The sequence below is a fragment of the Pleurodeles waltl genome, chromosome 1_1 (assembly GCF_031143425.1).
Source record: "Pleurodeles waltl isolate 20211129_DDA chromosome 1_1, aPleWal1.hap1.20221129, whole genome shotgun sequence".
Taxonomy (NCBI): Eukaryota; Metazoa; Chordata; class Amphibia; order Caudata; family Salamandridae; genus Pleurodeles; species Pleurodeles waltl.
The window spans coordinates 998918508-998945917 of NC_090436.1; the positions used below are offsets into that span (position 1 = coordinate 998918508).

Consider the following 27410-nt stretch of genomic DNA (forward strand, 5'->3'; position numbering starts at 1 on the left):
TAAAGAAGTCCTGGATGGCCTCTCAGGCATGCTTAACGTCAGTGATGATACCCTGGTGCATGCCTGACAGTAAAGCGTCAGCTCACTTATCTGCCAGCTGTATTTGCCTGGCTAAAAGAAGACGCAAGTGTGAGTGCCTACAAAATGGAATCTGTTTTTTCGGCTATTGGTTCCCAGATTGAGGAATGAGTTTAACCTGGTAAAAGTCAGAAATATCTAGGGCACACCCACTCCTTCATCTGTATCTGGTGTCTGCAGCTTCCTCGGAGTGGTGATGTACTGCTGGCATTTCATGAAGGATTTGTCAGACTTCACCAGTCCCCTCTGTAAACTGACCAAGAGCACCAGCTCCTGGGTGTGGGGAATAGAACAAACACAGCCATTCAAAAGATCCAAGGAAGCCATGTCTGCCAACACAACACTTGTATAGTTCAACCCAAGTGAGAATCCCAAGTAGCAGTGGATACCAGCCCCACTGGCCTAGGAGAGGTGCCGGCCCAATGAAAAGATTGTGGTGAATGGGTGCCAGTATGATCCTCACTGCTACAAACAAAGATATTTCCAAATCAAGCGAGAGGCCATGCATGGCCCACGCCCCATTCTCCCCTCCAGCCTGACGCATAAAGCCGTCTTGTTAGCACACAGCACCCACCAAAGGGTAGTTAAGTCTAAAAATAGGGACAGGAGCAAAGTATGGTTTCCCAGCCCTGAACAACACATGGACAAAGTCATCAAAAACTGCCCTGCCTGTCATGCTAGTGGCCAGTCTGACCCACCATCACCAGTCATCACTAAAGATGGCCCCACAGCCCCTTGGTAACATGTCAGTGCCAATTTCAGGAGTCTTCCAGACAGCTCCCACATGCGCATCATGACTGATGATTTCTCTTGCTATTCAAAAGTGGAAATTGTCACAATTACCCCTGCAGCAGAAGTCATCCCAAAGACAAAAAAAATGATAGCCACCCATGGTCTGTTTGGATACTGTTTGAATTCATACAGACAATGGTGGACCCCCTTCAATAGCCATGACTGGGCTGAGTACCGCCAAACCCCAACCTCCAATCTCAGAACATAAGATATCGTAGCATCATGCCATGATGGCCCCAAGCCAATGGGGAAGTTAAGTGTTTTGTACGACCTCTCACAAAAGTCACTCGCATCGCAGTAGCAGAAGCCCACAATGTTATAAGAGCCATCTCTGACCTCTCACTCTCACTGAGTCCTAAAAAAAAACAAAGTTGCGGAATGTGGGCAATAGATACAAGTTATCTATTCAAATGGATGGAAAAGAGGCTAGAATCCAAAAGAGGCAAGAACAGAAGAGAAAGGAAAGCCACTGAATAAGAGGCAAACAAAAGAGTTGCAAGAAAACCAACCAGTGGTTAGCAACAAGTGAGCTCTAAGCCCATTGCAAAATGACAGCTAAAGGCTGTCTGTAGGAGAGGAATAAAAAGGTGTTCTGCCATGGCTTCACTTCACAAAGATTACATTAACACTGGTCTCCAGCATGCTGCATAGGGCATTCAATGGACGTCCACTGTAAGGGCCTGATTTAGGTCTTGGTAGGGGGAACTACTCTGACACAAACGTGACAGATATTCCGTCCACTGTATTACAATCCTGTTATCTTGTATGGGGACTGTAATAAGGTGGACGGGATATCTGTGTCATGGTACTGGCTGGCGTCTCAAGGGCCACGGCTATCGCTGTTTTTGCAGCCCTCCGTGTTTGCCCTGGGGAGCATAGCCCATGTGGCAGGAGACACTTTGGGGGCACTAGAAGAAGATTCTGGTTGTATTGCTTCCACCTAGCCCCATGTTGGCACTGTAGACATTCCTAATGTACATACTTACAACTCCCTCATGTGCTATGAAGTTCTCTGAATATAGCAGGACGTTTGTTGGCAACTTACTTTATTGCGAACAACAGTTTTCATTACAGGAGCCTGCTCTGAACAGACAATCATGGTTCAGGACTGCATGTCCCAGCGTCCTTTGGCGGCCATGTTGGAAGGGGCATCACCATAAAGGAGGCCCCATCCAACACCACATGCTCATTATATTGATTGGTACAGCTGGGTGGTGACTTTTTGTTGTGCGGCAAGCCTACAGCAAGTGGGAGAGTGTGCAGACTTGTTTTTTTTCCCCAGAGTGGGGATGGTGACTTCATCATGGCAGGTTCAATTCAGGCTTTTCACCTAGCCTTTAGAATTCTCTGAAAATGAGATTGGACTGATCTCTTTAGGGTAAGCATGCAGCACATGCAGGACTTGGGACCTCATTCAGTACTCCAAGTACTCAAGTCCCTCGCAAAGCAGGTACTGTGAGGTAACAGTGTTAATTTGTGCAAAGGAAGAGAACGCAGGCAGATAAATTCTCCATCAGCCTGTTAAGTGGAGTATTGTGATTTTCTTGTATTAATGAGGTATTCAGCAGGAGAAAGAACTAAAGTATGATAATAATACTGTGAAGTCTGTTGGCAGAAAAGCTTCAGACAAGATCTAGAACAGAATGATTTATGTTCTAGGAGAGTTTCTAAACAACCTATATGTAGATTCATGCTTGTGCTAACCAAAGACTGTAAAGATAAGTTGGCCTTAATGCTGCATTGTATTTTACGGTTCAAAGTTTCAAGCTACATTGCCAAATCACCGAAACAGGCAATAATAGGGGGAGCACATACTACCATAATTCCTGAGAGGTGGGGGCTTATTATTAGTGTGTATCATACCTTGTTCTTGTCTTCTTGAGGATCTCCTTCCCTGCTGTTCCCACGCCAACACCTTTTACCTCACCTGGCCACTCCAATAGTCTGTGCTTTCATAGCAAACAGACTTGGTGGTGCCTAAAGGTGGACTTCTGATTCCATTGTGCAAGCCCTGAGAAACGACGTAGCCTATGATAATCTGTCACATTTGTGATGGAGTATTCCTTCTGCCAAGTGCTAAATAAGGCCCTATGTTCCTGCCTCGATCCAAATGCAACCCACTAACAGCCACTGGTGGATCAAAGGGACCATAAAGGTTTTGGTGGTGTAAACTGGCAGGTCTCCTTTTTTGCCCACCTCAGGTAGAGTCATAATCCCACTGGCAGAGCCTCAGTTCCCCCATAGGAAACAACCCACTGACTGTCTGCCCGCCTTAAGGTTGGCAGCCAGTGAGCACAGGAAAGCCCATATTATTTATGACAGGTTTCCACCTCTTTTGTTTTACTACATTCGACCACCATGACAGGTACTGCGGCCCTGGACAGAAAAATAAACAGTTGGCACCCTTGCACAGCGAGAAATTGTCTTTGTTTTGTGAAATAAACACTGCTTTGAGATTTTACTTCAGAAGTTGAGCAGGCCAATCAAACAAGGCTGCAAATGTTTATGCCCAGTAGTTTGGGATACTATACTGACAGTGTCTAATCGAGGGCCACTTGGATGACATGGGCTTGGTAGGTCCTGATTTTCTTCAGAAAAAGGGGCACAAGAGTTATCAGAAGGAAAGGTGTACAGGAGTTCTGAGTTTCACTGTACACAGAGGGCGTCTAAGCGAGAGACACTTTGGAAACTCCAACGCACAAGAACCCTGATGTAGCAGGTTCTCAGAGGTAGCAAAAAGATCAAGGCAGGGCTTTTCTCATACATAAAATAGACGCTGTGCCATCTCTGTATGTAACTGACATTTGTGATCCAGAAGGCATTAAAGGCTTAGAATATACACTCTAGCATTCATGGAATCCATCAGTTGAAGTGTCAACAGAAAAATTCCTTGGTGGTCTAGCAATTTCCAGAGATGCAAAGCCTCCTGGTACTGGGTTGAAGACTGCACCCTGTCCTGCTTGTTGCAGTACACATGGCGGTGGTGTTATCTGTGAGCACCTGTCCCAGCTTTTCTTTGATAGAGGGCAAGAATGCTTTCAATGTTAGGAGTATGGCTGTCAGCCCTAGAAAACTGATATGGAACTGGGCCTCCTTTGGAGACTAGATGACCCTGATATTCACCTCTCTGAGATGACCTCATCAACCCAGAAGTGATGCATTGGTCTCCACTGTGAGCTCTCAGTGGGGAAGGAGTGGTCCTCGGTCCGCCTGTATGGGCATGGTGAAAGTGTGACAGGCTCTTCAAAAATGGTAATGCGTAATCTGCTGAACAATGTACTAGGCGCACTCATCTGAAGTTATCACCTATCAGCCCTTCCTATTTTTGGAACCATGAAGTAGCAGGCATAACAAACATGACCTACTTTTGGTGCTGGTACCATTTCAATAGATCCTATAGGATGGTGAAAGGTGCAGCAGGCTCTTGAAAAATGGAAATGCCTAACCTGCTGAACAATTTACAAGACCCACTTGTCTGAAGTTATCACTTGTCACCCCACCATGAAAAGTTGTATCTGTTGAATCCTGCCTCTGACTGGGTGGCTCTGTAGCCCCAAGTGCATGCTACAGAGGCAGTAGCTAAAGGGGGTACAGAGGTTGAAGCCTGGGATGCCTGCTGATCCTGTTGCCCTTCCTTGTGTATACGACCGCCACAAAAAATGGGGTGATTATTGCACCTGATGGGGCTGTTGCCAGCATTGGAATCCCCTACTATTGCAACAGAGTAGGCAAAACTGCTGGTGCAGCTGGTGTGGGGGAAAAGAAAGGCCAGGGAGTGTGCTGTGGCTCCTTTAAAGCACTCCAGGAAAGAGACCGCTTTCTCTCTTTTTTTTTTATTAGAGGAATCATACAGCGAATATACTCTTACATCACTTTACGCCAAATAAAAGAAATTCAAGCCAGAGAGAAACAAAACATTAGAAAAAAAAAAAAAAGTACCACTTAAATAAATAATGAGATGCACAACAACCCGACTAATCCAGACGGGGAAAAATTTCCAAATGTTTAAGTGACATTGGGGGAGGATAATCTGGTTTTAAATTTTAACATTAATCATTATGAGCCAGAATCCAGTCCTGAAATGGCCCCCATATTGCCTTCCCTTTCCTCCCGCCGTATTTCCCCTTGCGATCATACAATGCCACCTCCAAATGATATACAGACAGTAGTCTAGCCAACCATTGCTGCCAAGACGGAGGTCATACATTCAGCCACGCAGATGATATACATATTCGATACACTGCCATGGCCACAAAAATAAATGCTTTATGTAAACCACCAACTTCTCCAGCGACCCCTAGGACCATGATCTCGGGGGAAAGAGCTAGGTCATGTCCCAACACCTCTTTCAAGACAGATTGAATACCCTCCCTTAAAACCGTTAATTCCCCGCATTTAGCCATCATGTGTACAATGTCTGTTCCATACATCCCACATCTTGGACAGTTTGTTCCTGACAGACTCCCCCATTTAACAAGATGTGCTGGAGTATGATACAGATCAAACATGGTCTTATAATGTTGTGCTTGCAGGGAAGAGGAGAGTAGGATAGTGTGTCCCAGCTCTAGTGACCTTATAAAGTTATTACTCCCGTCCACTAGCTTCTCTCTCCACCTCTCCTTATTCTTCTCTAAATCGTCAGGTTGTTCTGCCAGCAGTAATGGGTAAATCAACCGGATTGCTATATTGGGGTTAGCCAGAATATCGTTCAACAGTTGGTTACTTCTAAATCCCTGCACCCCCCGGTTTTCCTTGCGAGAAAATCTCGTATCTGTAAATATTTAAAAAAGTCCCTTCGCTCTAAATCATACTGCTCCTGTAGGTCCCCGAACGCCTTGACCCCAAAATTATCGAAAAAATTCCATAGCCTCACTATACCTAGAGAGGCCCATCTTGCCATACATCTATCCTTAAATATTTTGGGGAGCAAGGGGTTCTTCTCAATCATGGTATAATAATTATATCTGCCAAGTCCTTTCTTTTTACACCATGATCGCCAACACTTATAAGCTGCTTCCAATACCTAATATCGAGTTTTCTTATAATATCCAGGCTCATGAAATGTTACCAAACACCCATTGGCTGCTGATCCTATCTGCAACTCGTATATATTAGGGCAATCCTCTTCCACAGTCCCTTCTTTCTTAGGACCCCATAATGGACGCATATATTGAAAAGCTGCTGCCATTTGGTATAATTTTATATTCGGTAAGGACCACCCCCCCTTTCTCGAGGAAGAGACATAAATTTACTTGCTCTTCTACATTTGCCATATGCCCAAATGAATCTCGTAACCACTCTATCTATCTCCTTGAGTCTAAGGTTTGTAAAGCTCTATGGTACGGCACGAAACAGATAGAGCAGCTTAGGGAGAAAAATCATTTTCACCATATTACACCTCCCCATAATAGTCAGATGTAGATTATCCCATCTGCACATATCTTTTCTGGCTTTTGCAAGTATGGGATCCAAATTTAAATTAACAGTTTCTCCTACTTTTGGTGTAATATTTATACCCAGATATACCGCATGGTCCACCCTTCGAGTATCCTGGGTACTTGTATATTGATTAGCCAGTAACTGCGTTTTAGTTCTGTTTAACAGGTATCCAGAAAATCTTCTGAATTTCGTCGTCACCTCTTCAACCTCTCTCAATGCCGAACCATGGTCTATATATAAAGCAAACAAGAGCGGGGAGCATGGGCATCCCTGCCTAGTACCTCTCCTGACCTGGATACCCTCGGATTGTCCTCCCATTAGTTGTATTTTCACTGCTGGTGATCTATATAGGGCTCTTATTGCTACAATAAATTTCTTCCCTAAACCATAATACTCCATTACATACCACAGGTAGTTCCAGTTCACCCGGTCAAACGCCTTCTCTGCATCTAATAATGCGACTGCCATGGGTTCCTCTGCTACTTCCGTAGCATCAAAGAGAGCGAGAACTCTTCGGATATGATCGGTAGTCTCCCTTCCCGGGACAAACCCATGCTGCCTAGGGGAAGCTAGCTTCCTAATCACCAGGGATAACCGAGCGGCCAGTATCTTTGAATATATTTTAACATCAGTGTTGATTAATGTGATTGGCCGGTATGAAGCCTGGTTTAAAGGGGGTTTCCCTTTCTTCAAGAGCATTACTATGTTGGCCATATCCCATGATGGGGGGGTTTCCCCTCCATTCTGTACCTGATTAAATAGCTCTATCATCACCGGGAGTAATAACACTTTAAAGATTTTATAAAACTCTAAGGGAATTGAGTCAGGGCCTGTGGCTTTTCCGGTGGAGAGATCGCTCATTGCCTTATCAATTTCCGAAATATCTATCTGTTCTCCCATACATAGGTTATCACTCTCGGATAACTTCTCAACCTTAATGGGGTATAGAAATTCCAGCATTTCTTCCTCTGAATGCGCAGATGTATCATCATATAGTTCCGTATACTATATATGAAACACCTTCCTAATTCCATCCACTTCTGATACTATCTGTCCTTGCCAATCTTTAATCTCTCTAATGACCCCGGATGCTGTTTTCTGACTTGCCCGTATCGCTAGCAGGCGCCCAGATTTTTCTCCATACTCATACCCTTGTGAGCGCTGAACTAAATATTTCTCCGCTATTCTTTGAGCCATTACCTCATTCATTGCTGCTTTAGCTATAGCGACTTCCGCCTGAGCCCTCCTTATATCCACCCCAGTTTCTATAGATATAACCAGCTGTCTTTCTGCTGCCCTCAGCTTCGTTTGAAAGTCTTTCATTCTGCCTAGGGTGTTTTTCTGCCTTTTAAAACTAAAGCTCATCGTTTCACCTCGAATTCCTGCTTTTAAGGTATCCCAAACTATTTCTGCTGGAGCTGACCCCTGGTTGAACCCCAAGAATTCAACTATCCACTTTCTCATATGCTCACAATATTCGGGGTCCTTAAGGAGCCCTCTTTCAAATGTCCATCTCCTAACCTTTGGTTCTAGCCCATCCAACTCCAAATCGAATACTAAAGGGTTATGATCTGATATAATCCATGGATATAGCTCCATCCTACCCTGATTTAATAATACAGGAGAGATCAAAAAATAATCAAGTTGTGCTAATTTCGCATGCAGGGCCGAATAATAAGTATATCCAGGGTCTGGGTTGCATAATTTTGCCCAAGCATCCACTAGCCCTAATTCTTTCTGAATAGCGACCATTGCCTTATATACCCGAGGTTTATGCCCCTGATACTTCCTAGTTGTGGACGCTAATAAATCTTGTAGGCCTTCCCAAGAGCCATTAAAATTGAAGTCACCACAGAGAATATAGGGAGGGGCCCATCCTGTTAAATCAATAGCAAGGGTATCTAAAACTACTGGGTCGTCCGTGACTACCCCATATAAAGAACATAATGTAAAACTACTATACCCATAACTGCACTCTACAATTACCCAACTCCCGCCCCTGTCCGCCTTCTGCCTGATGAAACTTAATTTACTAGTCCGATCTAATATTGCCACCCCTTTAGTTCTAACCTCTTGTTCTGACCAAGCGATCAATTTCATACCAAGTGAGCCAAGGATTCCAGAATTTTTATATTTCACATGTGTCTCCTGTAGGCAGTAAATATCTGCCTTAAAAGTTTTTAACTCTTCAACCACTCTCCTTCGTTTACGAGGGTCATTTAGTCCGCATATGTTAATTGAGGCAATTTCAAGTCTAGCCATTTATTAATTTTTGTGTCTTTTCTTTTCTCTTTCTGCCCCCCCCAAATCATCCTGTCTAACTGCACACTCTCTCTTGAGCTCTCTTCTCTCTTTGTTCCCCTCTTCCTATTTTTTCCATTTCTCTCTCTTCCCTTGTTCCTTTCCTTTCCATTTCATCCCCTCGTTTTTCTATCCCTTCCCACCCATCCCTCTCCTCCTCCCTGCTCCCCTTCTCCTCCCCCTTCCCCTCCCCCGTCCTCCGCCCCAGACCAGTCTCCCCCACCCCCCTCCCAACCTCCCTTCCTCCCTCCCAGGGACTGGCCCCCCATCCTGTTGAGCAATCAGACCATCAATGGCCTGAATATTGTTGTTGTGTACGTGTAGGCCCCCCCACCCACCAGTCTCCTAAGCACTTTTACCTTCGATGTGTCTCTACGCACTATTCCCTGACCCCGATCAAATATTCTTATGCTTTAATTTCTGAGGTGAATACTTTTACTATTATTATTTTAAGTCGAGCAGGGGCCAACAGATATGCCTCCCCTCCTTTTTCTGAAAATGGTTTAATGAGCTGTTGAAGCCGCCATCTCCGCTCGACGGTGGCATGACAGAAATCGGGGCGAGTAAAGAAGGTAACCCCATCCACAGTACGTGGGGTATTAGGGCGAGCTTTATCAGATATCTCCTGTCGTAGTAAATAATTTCCAAAATAAACTAAAATAGCTCTGGGGTATTTAGAATCCGCCCCTTGACCCCCCTCCCGCTGGGTTGTCAGAAACCTATGGACCCGCTGCAGCTCGTTCTCCCAATCCCAGTTCCCCAGTTCCGGGAAGGCCCCACTCAGGAGATTGACCATATATGTCCGTATATTACTCCCTTCTAGCCCTTCCGGTATGCCCAGAAATCGAAGGTTGTTCCTTCTCTGTCTATTCTCAAAATCTTCCATTTTCCACATTACATCCGTCAATCGTTCGTCTCTCGTGGCACTCTGCTCTTTAAGAGTATCAACATCCTCCTTGACTGCCACTATCCTTTCTTGCATTGAGCATAGCTTAGCTTCAATATCTGCACACGATTTTGCAACCCCTGCAGTCTCTTTGTAGCAATCCTTGCACCCCGGCTTTCGATCCTAGTCTCTATTTGCAGCTCTTTAATTGAACTATATATTGGCTGCAGCATCCCTGCCCCAATGCCCGTCGGAGACGAATTACCAGCAGGAGCTCCAGCAGGAGCTCTTGTATCTGTTGCCATTTTGCCGTTGACTGAGCCCTGGTTATTTATGATGGGAGTATCTGCTAGTCCAATACCGGAGTAGTCCCACTTTAAAGTCCTACCACCCATAGAGGACACATCTTCACAAGCCTCCTGAGGACAGGGCCGTGTTTTTACAGATTTCTGCTATCGGCGCAGCTGCCGCACTGTAGGTTCATTGCTTGAAGATTTATTTCCAGCCTCAGATGTCTCGCTGTCTTCGAACTCACCAGAACTATGATCAACACTGCTGAGATCAGACTCTTCTGTCAAAGAGTAAAATTTGTCACTACTGTCTCTACCCCAGTCTATAAGTTGGGGACCTTTCCCAGTTATTTTACCCCATCTTTTAGGGCTTCTTAAAGACTTATGTAGATCCTCCCTTTCCGCTGCAGGTCCTGATGTGCTCACAGTTCCTTCCTCGCTCTGATGCTCCGGCTGCCGAATTTGATCAGATTGTTGTGTTTGGGACTGCTTACATCCAGCGGGGGCGAGCTCGTTCTCTCTTGTCTCCTTATTACTGTCTTCGATCTCTGAAAAATAAATAGGGGGAAAGTTGGTTGCAATACCCCTCGTCAGACAACTTTCATTTTGTTTGCCCTCCTACCAATACCTGGTTGCTGCTGCAGGTTCCCATGAGTAGTCGGTTTAAGAGTCTGAGGAATAACCCGGGCTCCTCTCACCCTCTTCTCCTCTGGGTATGTGTAGAGACAGCCAAAACACACTCCCCTCGCTGTGGTATGGTGCCTCTGCTCCGGCCTCCCGGCACAGCCAAACAGCCTAGGTCTCCTGGGGCTCCCGCATGGGTTTGCTGACTCCCGGGCGTTCTTTTCAAACAATTTGTTTTCCCCTGCAGCGCTCGGCGTCTTCTCTCTGAGCGCCGCTGCTGCCTCGTCTTTCCCCCTCGGGTAGTGGTGTCGACCGGGCACGGGGGGGCTCCTACCCCCTTGTTCCCCTTAGGCAGAGCGCGATCATTGTTGCGGCCGCTCCACAGCGTCTGTGTGCTTGGCTTGTGGTGGGCGGGGCTTGTGAGCCTCGCAGCTTCGCCGACACCATGTTTGCTCACCGAAAATTTGGGAGCCATCAAATGGCATGCGCAGAAGACTGGCCAGAGTGTCTCTTGAGAAGCCAATGGATGTAATCTAGGTATTTCTGCAAATGGTCACACTGGTATCAATGGCCCTGCAAAGGGAGTCAGTTATATCCAGTCCACAATAGATGGTGAACCCAGCCGAATCACAGCCATCCTGCATGACCTGGGAAAGTATGGCCCTGGCTTCTTCCGGGCAATTGTCAATACTTGGGACCTACAGTTGTACAAGGCTAGAGATTAGGGATCTAAGAGGCAGCTAGCATTCACTAAGTGAAGGGCCAAACTTGTGGGGGAAAAATCAATTTACCAAAAGTCTCTATCCTCTTTAATTCCCTGTCATGGAGCGGATTGAGAAACAAGTATGGGTTTCTGCTACTGACTGAGCCAGCATCACAAGGCAATCTGGCAATGCACAACTGGGCCTGAACAGGATTTAGCCCAGGTACCTAAGAGCATTTCAGTAAGGGCCTCATTGAATTGTAGTAGAGGCTCCTAACTCGACTAGCCAGGCTGCAACACTTCTTTCATAACATTGATATTAACTTCCTGAGTGTTGCTAAAGTTGCCCTAGGTGGGAAGGGTATGCCAAGATGTGCATCCCCTTGCTCACTGTGCCACCGGATTCTAGCTAGCCTGGCTGATGAAGGATGATACCCTGAAACCTGTCCCAGGATGCTTGTTTACAGTCCAGGGAGGACCTGGTCTAGCAGTTCGGGCTGGACTGTTCCCTTGGGGAACAGGGTCAAGACTGATTTGCATATGGCTGGGTCCAAACTGGGGCGGCATGGTGAGCAAAAGAACGATGGATTAAACCCAGATCTGTGACTGGCGGTGAGTGTTTGAAAAGTTTCAACACTCCGTCCATCACCCTTTTATTTTGCTAAAGTTGCCGTAAGTGGGAAGGGTATGCTCAGACGTAGGTCGGTGGCTCACTGTGCCACTGGATTCAAGCTAGCCTGGCTGATGAAGGGTGATACCCTGAAACTGGTCCCATGATGCTTCTTTTCAGTCCAGGGAGGACCTGGTCCGGCAGGTCAGGCTGGACTGACTGTTCCCATGGGGAACATGGTCAAATTGATTTGCATATGGCTAGGTCCAAACTGGGGTGGCATGGTGAGGAAAAAAACAATGGATTAAACCCTGATCTGTGACTGAGGGTGAGTGTTTGAAAAGTTTCAACACTTCGTCCATCATCCTTTTGTGTTGCTAATTTTCATAGTAACAATTTCATATCAGTGCATTCATTGTCCATTACCAGAAATTACATGATCTAATTGATTATAAGAAATTTAATGGGGAGAGGGACGTGGTGAGAAATCATGCATTGCAAACAATAAAATTAATTTATTAATTCATTGTACATTATCAGCAACAACATGACGATTTTGATTAAAAGGAAGAAAAGATCAAAGACTGATTTGGAGCGGATCGAGGTTGGTAAGAAACCATGTACTATAAGCAATAAAACATAAAAAGGATACTACACGTCACCCTGGCCTTCGTGCCATCTTTGACTTGATGAATTGTAATGACCTAATGCAGTAGGGGGGACGTCCCTGCATGCATTACTGTTAGTGGCATAATAATCCAATACATGAAATAAATATATTTTCATGTAAAATACTAAAGTACCAATCAATCACCAACAACAATATACTGTTTCAACATAAAGTTAATATTTAGATTAACTGCAATTGGTTTACAAGACCAATCAAACTCTAATAAAGAGCATAACTTGACTGCAGACACAAAATATTAAGAGAATAATGGATATCATGTGTTTAGCACTAGATACACTAACGATCAAATAAAAAACTTTACACTATTGGAGTTTTGCACTTTATGTAAAAGGAGAAACATTTATGAAATTGGAAAAGCCAAGTCAATAGATGATGTACTAAGTACTGTAATTTATTTCATACCTGTTCTTTTGATCATCTCCCATACAGCACCAGCAGTTGCAGGAATAACGGAATACTGATCAAGACAGAGCCTGCCAATATTGATAATATGAAATCCATCGACATCCTTCTCAGGTGCAACTGCATTGCATATTGTCCTCTCATCTATATGTTCTGAAATTGTTAAATCACATAGAAAATGTTAGATTTGTACCCTTTGTTTTGCCATTGCAGATCTTGAACAGTGCTAAGAAGTAACAAATAAACATATTTAAATGGAATAGCAGACCCACAAGAGCAGCAGAGCACTTTTCAAGTAAAAAGAAAATACAATGAAAATGAGAGGATAATGATCAACACTAACAATGACAGGATTGGGGTCCTCTGGTCATAGTTAGGGTCTTTGGGAGGAAAACAGAGGCCCATATTTATACTGTTTTTGTGCTGCATTTGCATCATTTTATTAAGCAAAAGCGGTGCAAACTTACAAAATACAATTATATTTTGAGGTTTGTGCTGCTTTTCATCAAAAAAAGACGCAAATATGGTGCAAAAAAAGTATAAATATGGGCTTGAGTCTTAGATTTGAGTTCCGAGAGGTTAGTTGCTTAGGATGCTCTTGAACTTAAGTCTTACAGATAAGTTCTGAAATGGTAGTTCTTCTGAAAGATAGCAGGTTGTCAATGATTAGGGGTCCTCAGGCAAACTTTTCCATTGAAGAAATTTCAATGCTTGGTTCAGTATGTTTTAATTACTTTTAATATCAGGACTTTTAATATCAGTGTGATTTACATCTGACCACTCGCGTTCTCCAGTGTCTGTACCTTTGCCTTTCAAGTCGAAGGGCAGGTCTAGACTTAGATCTACGAGGGTCTGTCAAGCCATCTTAGCATGTATTCTGGAATCCAGGAGAAGGCAATTTCAGTGTCTCATAATTGGGCTGGTACTGGTGTATTTCTATGTGCTCCTGATGAGGCAGATGCCTGAATATACAATGGCTCTGACGGAGGATACTAATATCTTGACACTGCGTGCAAGAACTTTGGAGAAGTTATGCAAATCAGTCTCTGTTCTACTCCAATAGGACCAGGCCAGTGGTAACTGCAAAGGCATGTCCCTTCCAGATGGGAACACAAGCAACCTTAGACCAGTTTCAATCTACTTAGGGTCTCGTCAGTGACGTACAGCTTGAGTCAGGTGGCACAGTGAGCACAGGACTGACACCAGGGAGTCATCCTTTCTCTTGATGATAAGCCAAGGGGTAGGCTTTGAAACATGTAGACCAGATCGGCAGGTATATAATATACCCAGCTTCCACTTACCCATTTTTTAAATCATGATGCCACTACAGCAGATATTAAAATATTGATATCTCTGACACGCAGGTATTTTTCAAGACCCCTCCACCCAACTCCTATTTCTTCCACCTCACTGAATTTGGTTATATGTTCCAAAAAAGTGATCCCATTGGCTGCAGCACACCTCGTTCCGCAATGGAACGCGATGGACCCAATGATGAAGCATGCCACCAAGGGGTAAACCTAGTGGGTGAGGGTTTTCTTAGGAAAACTATTGTTTTTCCATAATTCTTCTGTAGCGGCTGTCTTTTCAGTTCAGCTGGGCTTCTAGGTCATGTTATACAGACATGTAGGAGGGTAAGTCCGGCCCGTATTTTCCTCCTACTACTCTTTTTTTTCGGAGTTTCAGAGTTTGCATTCTTACCATGAACTGAAATCAAAAATATTGAACAAAGAGTGGTACTTAACAATTAAGTTTGTCAAATGACGATTCATTAAAAAGGCAGCTTTAATTAGCAACTGTTGAAGTACCTCTGCAAAGTCTGTCTTAAGGTGTGAGAAATAAAGACATTACTCTGATTTCAAAACATGAAGGGTCCTCTTGGGTTTGTGCAATATTAAACGTTATCCATAGTAAAGGCCTCATGTTGAAGGACTGTAAAATCCTTTCTGGCCTTGAGATTATGGCATCATGTACACACTTTACCCATCTAATCCACTGCAATCCAGGAAATTTCTCTAAATGTTCCTTAAGACTGTTCATTGTGTATTGGAGCTCTCGTCTGCGCATCAATACAGTTTTAAACAATTTAAAGCCTCCTTTTCTTACCAGTTCAAAACTGACTAAGAAGAAGCCTTTTTGTAACAATGCACTCAGCAAGCAATAGAAGCTCAACTGCAACAATCAGTCCCAACCACCTCATTTAGTAAATGATTTACAGCTCTAGATTTAGGCCTAGGTTTCACAACAGCACTATCTGTACAAATCCCAATTCATATCTAATCACGGAATAACTTTTTACACCTGATTCATTGGAGTTTTTTTGTAGAAAAAGTCATATATATGTTTTGTGAGGAACACTTCACAAATATATCTCACAGAATGTATTATTAGTAAAATGGCTTTCATAAAGTTATGTCATAGATGATCACTGATGTAATATTACACACTCCAAACAGTTGTTTTCTTTTATGGAGTTTGCAGCATTTTAGAAAAAGCCTCACACTGCAAATAATAGGCTACAACAAAAAAGAAAATAATAAAATGCTCAATATTTTTTAAATATATTTTTGTGACAAACTTAACTATGCTTGTCTGCTTCAGCGTGTGCACTGCAGAGCCATGTACTTTGACTTGTCTTTCAACTTTGTCTTGCATTTACTCAAGGATGTTGACCTGAACAGGGACCCGAAGAGGAACTGACCCCTTGACTTCGATGTACGACAGTTCTGTTTCTTGAGTACAGTGATACACAACTTTGTTTTCCACTCCCTAACATCCTTTGAATGTGCCGGGATGCCTCTGTATAAAAGGATTTCAAGTCATATTTACACAACTACATTTGTTGCTGCAGGCATGGTCCAGTTTAAACCATGTTTTCGTTAGGGAGACACTTCCTTAGCATATTGGTGGGCCACGTGGAGAGCAGACGCAGTCTTGTCTCTCCATGGGAGCTTTTGGGAGGGAAAGTGGAGCGCAGGGGTCAGGATTGGCTCAAGGTGCGTGGTGGTGGGAACAGGGGTAGGGTTTAAATAGGGTTGGGGTGGGAGGGACCAGCCTCTTCCGTGCCAGCCCATCGCACAGTCAGAAGATTGGCCGGATAGATGTAGGTAGGCGGGGGATTTTGTTTTACACCGGCATGGCTCAGAGCCATGACACTGCTGTGGTGCGGGTCGCGTTTGCGTTTTAGGGGAAGCCAGCTGTGCCGATTTGCTCAGGCCTGGCGTGCTAGACCAGACCTGGGTCAGCATGATGTGTACGCTGCCTCTAGCGGTGTTGCGGCTGCAACTGCAGCTTGCAGTTCGCCCAAACGGGCGAAAAGGATAAAATCAGCCAGGGGGATGGGATGCAGCGCATCCACCCCCACCCCCGGACTCTAAACCGGGACCCTTCTCATTGGGGCATGACAGTCCTGAGGTGGAGGGGGAGTGGGATGGGCCCCCCAGCAAGGAGATCGTTTTGGCCCCCTTTTGGACCTAATCACATGGGAGAGATGGTGACAGACTGGGGGTCCAGGAGAGCGAGGGGGTTGGATCCTGTAATCAGGGCAGCTATCCTTTGGACCTCTCAATGAGCAAAGGGGGCCCCAGGGCAGGTGGTACAGGCGGGCCCCTGGGAAGAAGAAGGACAAAGGGATCTGCAGACAGGGTTTTGGGGTGGGACAGAGCAAGGCAATGGAGGAGGGGGCCATGATGGGCAGTACAGAACAGACATGGCCACTGAGCCCCCCCCCCCCCCAGGGCACATGGGAGAGGCACCTTCAGGTTGTACAGCAGGGCAGGTCAATGCACAGGATTGGCCCTCTGTGGACACAGAGGCGAGGATTAAGGAACAGATGAGGGCGGTGGTGGAGACGGAAGAGATGTGGGCCCAGCTATGCAGGGACAGGGAGGATGCCTTAGGGAGAGAGCGGCAGTCCAAGAGGAAGGCAGGCAGGCAGGACAGGGTAGTTGGGTATGGGTTCTGCAAGAACGGGAGAATAGCCAGGAGGCTTGTGCCGCCGCGGGGTCCGACCGCATGATGGGCACGAGTGGCGCACATGGCCATGTGAGGCGCGGAGAGTCCAAGCTACTGGCAGTAAGAAGGTGATGCGAACAGGGCGCAACACGGCCTCAGGACATTTGTCTGAAGCACTAGAGGGGTCTTTGGCGGCCTTCTCTGCAGCGCAGGAATGTGCAGGTCGCAAGTAAGGCGGATGCCATGAGGGACGGGGACGAGTGGAGTGATGCAATGGATGCGAAGGGTGAGGAGGAAGAGCATGAGATGGACGAGGGGGCAGTGGTAGAACTGGACTATGAGTCGGATGAATGGGAAGACAGGGAGATTCGCGAAAGCGAGGTGAGCGGGGATAAAGGGAGAAGGAAAAGGTGCAAGAGAGGCGCAACGCCCTCTTCACTTTATGTCTTACAGGAGAATGCGGACAGTGGGATGTATCAAGAGGTGGCACGCAATGAGGAGCGTGGTCGCCAGATTCCGAAGGCATCAAAGGGGTCAGCTCCCTGTGTTCAAGGTAAAGGAGAATGGTGGTCTGTTTGGGGAGGGGGTCAAAGTATGACTGTGACTAAAACGCACAAGTCCACAGGAGTGGGTGATCAATCAATAAATGACACACCTGGCGCTAGTGCGGCACAGGTTGGGGACGGTAAGCTGACGACAGTACAGGGTACGACTACTACTGGTGACGCCGGGGGAACGGCGACAGGAGACAGCAAGGAGGGGGATGACAAGGTCAGTGAGGGGCACAAGAAGTGACTTCCTTATATGGACCTGGTGATGCTTATGGTTCTCATGTGCTTGACAACAAAGGCACCTATTTGGCGGCTCGAGTATGTTGGTGATATAGAGACGTATAGGCTAAGGAGGACTCTAAAGAAGAGGAGTTGACGTTAGCAAGGCGGCCCAGGGTATGATTACTATGGATAATTGGACCTCAGCCTTCTTGATATATGCCAGTATCTACTGCAAGAAATTTCCCAACAGGGCCATTGCACTTTTTAAATACATGGATATTATGCGGAAAGCCAAAATGCATTTTGGGGGTTTCGCATGGCTCAGTTATGATGAGGAGTTTCAGGCTCATGTAAGAGTGAATGCTGATAAACCTGGGGGGATGTAGATTCAGAGCTATGGATGCAGTGGATTATGTCATCCTATTCCGCAGCATCGACACATACCGCTAGCAGCCTACCAGTGGTGTACAAGCCTTGTCAGTCCTGTCCCGCCCAAAAGGGGGGGGGGGTGGCGGGTACCATACAGCGACCTCAGATACCTACCTCAGGGGCATGTTGGAACTTTAATAAGGGTTTCTGCTCGAGACATCCTTGTAAATTCAAACATGAGTGCTCCAAATGCGGGGGAAGACACCCAGTCATGAAGTGCTTTTTGTTCACTAGTCCTGCAGAGCAGTGGAGAACAGCCAGGGGTAGAGGGATGCAAGGGGCTCCTGGGCCGAAGGGCACCTATGCCAATTTAGCTGGAGGTATTGCCGCCCTAGTTACACATGTACCTGGACGGTGACATAGCGTGGCAGTTGGAGTGGGGTTTCAAGGAAGGGCTCTGGATAGATTATCAACGGCGAGACAGAAGAGATGGGCGGATAATTTGCGGTCTGCCAAAGAAATGCCTAAAGTGGAAGTGGATAAACTGGCAAAGGAAGTTGCAGAGGGCAGAATTGTAGGTCCATTTTTCGATTGGCCCATGGAAAACCTGATGATTTCACCTCTGGGTGTGGGTTCCCAAAAGACCAAGGGTGAGTTCCATTACTTGTTCTGGCCGGAAGGCGCATCGGTGAACGACTTAATTGCGCAAGAAGACACAAAGGTAGTTTACGCTTCAGTGGATGATGCTATTCGGCTCGTTCATGGGTGTGGCAGGGGGTCTGAGCTAGCAAAGTGTGACATTAAGGCGGCTTTTCGGCTCCTGCCTATCCATCCTGAGGATTTTGCGTTACTGGGCATGCAGCTAGATGGGGCGATATATGTGGACTGAGTACTCCCGATGGTCTGTGCCATTTTGTGCACACTTTTCAAGGCCTTTAATACTTTCTTCCAATGGGTTTTTGTGAAAGCGTGTGGGCATCAGGAGGTGACACATTACTTGGACAATTTCCTCTTTGAGGGTAAGACTGGCTCTGACTCTTGTAGGAAGACATTTGCAGGTTTTGAAGACTGGCCCGGGAGATCCAGGTTCCTTTGACTCCCAAAATAACTGAGGGCCCCAGTTGTGTGCTGACATTTTTGGGGACTGAAGTGGACACGGAAGAGTTGGTGGCTCAACTGCCGATTGGAAAGGAGTGCGAGATTCTGTTTTTTTTTTAGACAGGTCCAGTCCCTGCATATGATCGATTTGCGCATGGCACAGCACCACCTGGGTTTCCTCAACATTGCATGTAGGGTGGTCAGGGGGGGGGCAGAAGATTTTGCAGGCGCTTGGAATTAGCTATGTCAGGTGCCTCCCTCCCGCATCATAGGATTCAAGTGTCAGTGGGTCTGCAAGAAGACGTCCGAGTGTGGGAGACTTTCAATGGAGTTTCCATGATTTTTCGGGAGGAGGACACGATCTTGCAGGTACAAATCTTTTCAGATACAACTGAGGCTTCTGGTTTTGGTCTTTTTTGGGACAGGCAGTGGTGTGCGGAGCAAAGGCTGGCTCATTGGTTGACACAAGGCAGGAGTATTGCTTTTCTGGAATTCTTTCCTCTGTTGGATACCTTGACTGTTTGGGGAGGCGAACTTGCCGACAGGACAGCAGTTTTTCACGTGGACAACATGACGGTTGTAGAACTGGTGAACAGACAGAGGGCTAAAGATCTGAGGGTCTTGCATTTATTGAGGTGATTCATGCTCAGATGTTTATCTTTAAATGTCATATTTATCGCAGTGCACATTCCGGGGGTGAGCAATGCTATTGCAGATTCCCTGTCTCATTCGCAGTGGCACTGTTTTTTTGCAGATTGGTGCCAGGAGCAGATCGGCACAAGACATCGGTCCTGGCAAACATTTGGGGGTGGGGGGTGCATGATGATCATTAGGCTGGTGGAGATGTCACTAGCGGAATCCACTCAGAGGAGTTATCATCTGGCATGGATGGAATTTCAGAGTTTCGAATGTATTGAAGGGGATTTTTGGGTGCAGTGATGACATGCTACACTCTCGAACTTTGCGTTTCGTGTTGTTTTTAAAACAAAAATGTTTGTCGTCCGACAAGATTAGGGGCAAGTTGGCGGTGTGTATTTTTATGGTAAATTGTTTTTTGGTTGCGAGCCAGCGAAAGATGATATTCTGGGTAGAATGTTGAAAGGGTGGGGTAGAGCTAGAGCAGGGTTGGGCAAGGTGTCAAGGGAATTGTTGTTGGAATTGTTGCATGTGCTGCCAGTTTGTTGTACAGATGCTCATGAACTTGCGTTGTTTAGACTGTGCATGGTGGAGATGTTTTTGGGGTGTATGAACTTTTGGGTGTGGGTAGGTCCATAGGTGTGAAAGTGGGCGAAGTATGCCTGACAGGGGTGTGCTTGGGCATATGGCTTAGAAAGTCAAAGACAGTTGAGGAAGGGGAAGTGGGTGTGGTTGGAAAAAGGGGGGGAGACAGCTGCTTGTCCGGTTGTTGAGTGGATCAGTTTTTGGTCACAATGGGGTGCAGGTGGGGCTGCCGTTTGTAGCCATTCGAGTGGCGAGAAGGTCACAGCACTACAGTTGTTGGCTGTTTTGGCTGTTTTGCAAATGGTGCAGAGGTGGATCGGGAGACAGGCTCAGTGCTATGGGACTCATTCAATCAGAAAAGGGGCAGTTACAGAATAGGGGCAGTTACAGCGGCAGTGCATCTATGTTGGGACCGGACCCAGATTAGTTGAATTGGTAGGTGGAGGTCTAGATGCTGCAAGCGATATGTAAGGTCTTGACTGGTGGGGGAGGGTGCTGAGAAGTAGGAAGGGGTGAGGGCTGGTATAAAGTGAGTGGAGGGATCTTGTAAGCGTTGTATTAAAGTTTGTTCTTTTTGCAGGTTGCATAACTGGCCCCAGGAGTGGGAAGATGGTCACTTGGATGGTCGGTCATTCGTTCATACATTGGGGGGGCTAAATATGCAGAGAGGCAGATTTATGGACATGCATTGGGACTGCTGAGTAGCCGTTACGAAGTCTAGTAGGGTGGGGGAAGAGCAGTATGAGGTGGGGTAACCTACTCCCTTTTTTAACATCAATGATGCCAAACTGGGATTGTCCGGATCTTCTGCTGTTGCACCTGGGGAAAATGACCTGGTGAAACTTTTGGGGCTCACCCTACTGCAACAAATGCAACGGTATCTTGTTAGAAGATTCACGGTGCCTGCTTAGTTTGGACTGAGTTTGTACCTAGGAGAAAGTGGAGAGGGGTGCTGAAGCATGGGGTTATGGCGAGGGCTCAGAGGAAGCTCAACAGGGCAATGAGGGTTTTCTGCTGGGCACATGGTATTAAGGTGCTGAAGCACAAGGAAATTACAGAAGAGGAGGCAGGGCTTTCAGGACTGATGGTGTGCACCTATCAGAGTTGGGCAATGCATATTACCTTACAAAGCTGTGATTAATTGTGGGGGGTTTGTGGGGAGAAAAGATGTGGCTCAAAGAGAAAGTGTAAGGTTGTAAAATGTTGCAGTGGGCTCGCTGGTGGGGCAGCAAAACACCTAACAGGTTTGTGCTGTGTGGCAGTAGATGGGGGAGAATTGAGAGTCAGGTGCGTGCCTGGCCAACCTTCCGGGGCGGAAGGAAGCAGGTGAAGGATGATAGCATGGGGGATACCCGAAGCAGGCAGGGGATGAAAGGAAAAGGGGGATGTGTGGGTGAATTGAAGTGGAATATGGATGAACTGAGGCAAAGTGGGGGAATGAGTGAAAAGGAGGACTGGGAGATGTTTCAAAAGGGTGGTGTTTAAAGTTAGATTTAAAAGTTGAGTATGTACAATGTTATGTATAAGCTGCAATCCTGTCCTAAATAAATGGCCTTTTACACTATGTAAACACTGTGCCACTGACTGTGTCCCGTTGTAGGCCCTGTGGGGAGCAGACACAGTCTAGTCTCTCCACGGGATCTTTTGGGAGGGGAAGTTGCATGCAGGGGTCAGGATTGGCTCAAGGTGCGTGGGGGTGGGAATAGGGGTAGGATTTAAACAGGGAAGGGATTGGAGGGACAAGCCTCTTCCGCGCCAGCCTATCGCAAGGTTGGGGCATTGGCCACCCACCCACCCTACATTTGGAAGGGTATCAGAAAGGGTGTGTTTGTGTCGACAGGTGTGGGTGTCAGGTGAACGCCAGTTAGGGCAGGCTCATATCCTCTATTGGGGGCGTTATATTGACGACTGTATCATGTTGTGGACAGGGGGTGTTGGTCAATTATGGGAGCTTGTTAAACATCTCAACTTGAATTATATGAATGTTAAGTTTACGTGTAAGCATAGTACGACCAGCATTGAATTCTTAGATGTAGAACTGTACATAGAGGATGGTCATATTGAAAGTAAACTGTTCCGTAACTCTACTGCCTGTAACTCCATATTACACGCAGCAAGTGCACACCCTAAACACCAAATAGAATCAATCCCTTATGGGGAAATGGTGAGAGCACGGAGGAACTGTAGTAATGATAGGGAATTTGAAATATGTATTGAAGAGATGGGAAATCGTTTTAAAAGAAGAGGCTATTGTGACAATATTATCACTAAAGCACAGAATAGAATAAGACATGTTCCGAGATATGCAACGTTGTCATAAAAAAACAAAGGTGTTCGAAGGCACAGGAATGAGAAGGTGAGATTAGTTACAGATTTTACTGATAGTACGAGGATTTTGAAGAAATATATCACCAAACACTGGCATATTCTACTGAGAGATGAAACAATGTCTGAATTTTTAACTAATAAGCCTATCCTCACCTTTCGAAGGAGATTCTTAGTCCAAGTTTTCCTAGAAATGTTCCCAAGGCAAATTGGTTACAAATACAGAGAGTGGGATTCTACAAATGTGGATTTTGTGGACTTTGAAAATGGGCCTGTCATGGACAGAAAGAATTCTCTAATCTTTTGGGTGAGACATTTCCCATTAGGTCAAATATGAACTGTAATACTCCTTTCGTAGACTATGTTTTAGTTTGTAAGTGCAAGAAATATTATGTTGGTAGCACTATCCGACCCTTAAAAGCAAGAATTGGTGAACACGCTAGAGCTTTGGCTCAACAGGATATTAGAAATCCAGTGGTAGCACATATGATCAGTTGTGGATCTCAAAACACAAGGGTTGGTTTTACTTTCTTTGGCTGTGAACAGGTACTAAAAGATCAGAGAGGTGGTAATAGGGAATTAACATTACGTAGAAGAGAAGCAATGTGGATAATGAGGTTAAGGGCAGTAGAAGATGGATTGAACTCAGATAGGGAATTGGAATATTTTTTGGGAGACTGAAATACCACTAAATAAGAACTTGGGTTACAATTTGTCAAATATGGTAGTACAATATGTATCAAATTCTTTAGGATAAGATAAAGGAATGTTATTTCTGTAAGAACTGTTTAATAATTAACCAGTAATTGTTTATCCTCTCGTCAAACAATGTGATGGAATGGTATGTAATTTTGTGTATGTATAATCTTAATATTTTATAATGGACTACATATGTGGTGATACTAGAGATAAGTTTGTAATATTCATTTCTTTACTCTACTCACGCTTACCTTATAGTGTATTGTACTTCATTGTGATTGGTTACATAATGATTTACTCTCTTTGGTCTAATCTCATAAATCACTATTTGTTGTCACAGTATAAATAACCTAGGGTTAAATGGCTACAATAGTGCATACAATGTTTTTTCATGTGTCATTTTTTCTAATTAGGTTCATCTTCATATTAAAGAATTATTTTCTTAATTTTTATTGTTTTTGTAATAGGGAAGAGCAAAGTCTTAATACTGCTCTATACACATAACGGATGGGTTAATTGTCCACCGTTTTTCCAGCTGATTTACAGCGCTAGTCCTGTGTTTATGTTTATAAAAAACAATAGGCAAGTGGTCCCTTTTTTTATTTCATTGTAGGTCGAGCTTTCATTTGCGACCGAAAGCCATGCCGTACACGGCGTCTTCAGGCGTTTCTGGTAACAGCATACCAGCTGTTACCCACGTTTACTTGGCGTTTGGTCTTTGTAGACCAAAAGACACGCGGAGAATCTCACACGGGGCCGGTGTGCAGGTGGGCCACGCTCTCCGTGTTAATTTACTGGAGAGGTACGAGAAGGTACGCAAATAACAAATAGGTATTGAAACTATGCAGGCTTAATTTTGTTAACAAATGGTTACTGGGCATTAAAATTGGGCAGGCGATAATGTAATTAGTTCCTTTTGCTAAGGGCATGCATTGTTACATGACGGATTAAAGAATGGATAGCTAAAGTGGATTTATTTATATTCTTCTTGCGTAAGATTTCCCTTTGACAGCTACATACTGATTGAGTGGAAATAATATTAGTATATTAATTCTGACTACGGAGATGTTAATCGTTAGGAACTCTGTATAGTTTACATAGCGTTTGGATTATCGCAAGGTAATTTTGGACTTCTTTTCTTCTTTTGGGTGAATTCAGATTATTTTGGGTATATTCAGCTATTCGTGTATAATGTGACAACAAATTGATTATACTGCTAACTACAACTCTAACACCTTCCTTTTCTCTCATGGTTTCTCAATTTAATACAACCACACAATATTTGCATATGGTTCCTATCTTTTCACTTTTTGATATTGTGACGGTGAGTGCATGATAGTGGCAAGTCACTTTTTGGTGTTTGTATGATTTAACTTCTGAAGTTCTCTTTGGGACACGGACTTATGTCACAAAATTCCTTTTGTGGATATTGGGCTTCAAGTTGGCACTAGCATTGGATACATCAGCTAAATGGTTTATTGCAACAGAAATGAGTTAATATTATGCTCTCTTGATGACTCTTGGGTTCCAGAAAAACCTTCCAAGAGAAACAACTATATTCCAGCCCTGAGGAAGTCAAATGACGAAACACGTGTTGGCTGAGATGTTGTTGTAAGAAATGTGGACATTTAGTTTTTCTATGGATTTCCACCCAAATTAGAGGTGATGAGAAGGATTTCAAGAACATTTGTTTGGAACTAAATGGACTTTAGAAATTATTATAACAAGTTTTGTTGTATGCAGTTCACTTGGACTCAGACGGACTTTTGAAATTGGATTTGTGTATATGATTTAGACTGTATATTAAATGAGATAATTATAACAATAGTAAATCAAGATTCTCGACATGTTTGATGTACTCATCTGATAGTTAAGGAAGTTTACTTTGGGTCAACGGGTGCGACGGTATGTACGTATGCTGACGGGGAATGTGTGGCAGTAGATGGGGGAAGGTGGAGAGTCAGATGCGGGCCTGGCCACCCATCCAGGGGGGAGAAAGAAGCAGGTGAAGGATGATAGGGGTATATGTGAGGGAATTGAAGTGGAAGATGGGTGAACCGAGGCAAAGTGAGTGAATGTGTGAAACGGAAACCTGGGGAGAAGTTTCAAAAGGGTGGTGTTTAAAGTTAGAGTTGAAGTTGAGTATGTGCAATGTTATGTATAAGATACAATCCTGTCCTAAATAAATGGCCTTTTACACTACGTAAACACTGTGCCACTGACTGTGTCCCAATGTTTCATTTTGAAAACAATCTGGAAGTCGGCAGAACACTGAGAAACATTTGGAGTGCTGATTTGTATCTGCATCAAAAGAATTCAGAAAAAGAGAAACTACCATCAGCTCACAGGGTGTCACCTGCCTGTGGCCCACTGTTGTCATTTCTGGAAGCAAGACTAAGCCACTGTGACATCCGAAGTGCCACCTTCTGGCACGCAGGAGCTATTACAGAAACAATTCTGGTTTCAGTTTGGAAACTTGGGGATTGAAAAAGTGGGAAATCTGCAATTAAGAAATAACAATCAAAAGCAAATGTAATGTACTATGACCTACAAAAAGGATCAGAATGTCACCGACATGGTAACAAATTTGGTGACTTGGGGCCTGAAGAGGTAAAGCGTCAACAACAGATATATTAAGTACTGTGGTGAAAAAAGGCTTTATGTAGTATTTCCTTTTGTAAACTAGGGTTGTGCAATTTCCACACCAACTGGTTGGCAAATGGAGATGCACTGACAATGCAACATATGTACTAACAGAGCGCATCGTAAATTATCATTTGTAGGGGGTCATAAAATGACCTGTCCTTAGTATTGTGAGCTCCGAAACCTATTCTGTGACTTGAAGTGGCACACATATTGTGCCCTCACAGTGTGCACAGGACTACAGCCTTGCTCTGGGTGAATCACATTCAGTGGTGGTAGTATGCTGAAAAGTGTAACCAGACATTTTCTCTGTGTCAGTAAGGAGGTAGTCTACTGGCCTCTCTTGTGCAAAGTTCTGCTGTGCTGTGATCCATAGATCCTTTCACTGACATTTATTGTGCATGTCAAGTGTGTGTATGCCCAGTGAGTGTTTAGCACATGTATGTTAGTAGAACTTTGTGTACGGAGAGATTGAGTACTGGAACCAGTAGGATCAATTGTGCATGGCCCCTAGTTTAGCACTGCAGGTAATTGAGGGTGGATACAAATTCCCCACATAATGGAAGTGTATTGACTGCATTACTGGGTCCCCCCTTAGAAATTCAATGATGGTCTTTTAGTAAACCAAAAGAATTCAGCACCTCTAAATGACAAGATTGTCAAGAATTGAAACACTGTTATTATCTGCATTAAAAAAAACACTTTTGTAAGAAATTGTGTTATTACTTGTGCATCATGTGCCTGTGCAAGCAATAGGCCTACAATTTCTCCTTTACTGGGAACCAGGCACCCCATTGTAGCGTTTGACTCTCTCAGGAAAGCAAACTAGAGCAGTCTGAGGCCTACCCAGGGGAGGCTGTGTGGGCTAGTCATCATCATTCACTGGCACACAATAGCACTCAGCAAATGATTGCCCAGTCACTGCTTTTACTTTAGGAAAAGGAAACATACATTTATTTTACACACACACACCTAAATAATATTAATTTACAAATGTCTACATTATGCAGGTAGAAATAACTTTGATGACATTGTGAGATCACATCCGACCCCATAAAGGGTCATGATGCCTTCTATATACTCTTTAAAGACAACCCCCAAATAGTACTGCACTTCCAAATAGAGAGCACATGTACCAGCCTTGGGAGTACTTGAAAACTTCTGCAGATCCTAAGGGGGGTCCCAATTTCCAAGCCCCCACAAACATATGGTCAGTTTTAAAACTTACTTATAGGGGCAGCTGTAACTACTACAGCCCCCTACAACATTTCCTGAATATGTTGATGGTGATCTTGTCCTCATGGGGCCACCATTGGGCGAGACACATATGCAAATAAGCCTCCCGTAAGGCATTAAGGGGTACTCCCACCCGGGAAACAGTGAATACTTTATTTGTGGTTCTCCTGCTGTGCTGGGATGAGCTGCATAGCTTTTTGTTTGATTTTTTTCTGTTTTTCTGGGGGTGTCTTGTCTCACTGGGCATCCAGCGATGCCTCCTTGGTGGGGTGCCAA

General features: G+C 44.8%; 1 protein-coding gene across 1 annotated transcript in view; it reads right to left on the reverse strand.

Annotated features, from left to right (window-relative positions):
* The window catches only part of MTHFD2L (methylenetetrahydrofolate dehydrogenase (NADP+ dependent) 2 like), a 255601-nt gene that overhangs the window by 128024 nt on the left and 100167 nt on the right, over nt 1-27410 (reverse strand). The window contains exon 4 of the mRNA XM_069230293.1: nt 12817-12969. Coding sequence (XP_069086394.1) covers nt 12817-12969 — 153 coding nt within the window. The remainder of the gene's footprint in view (nt 1-12816; nt 12970-27410) is intronic.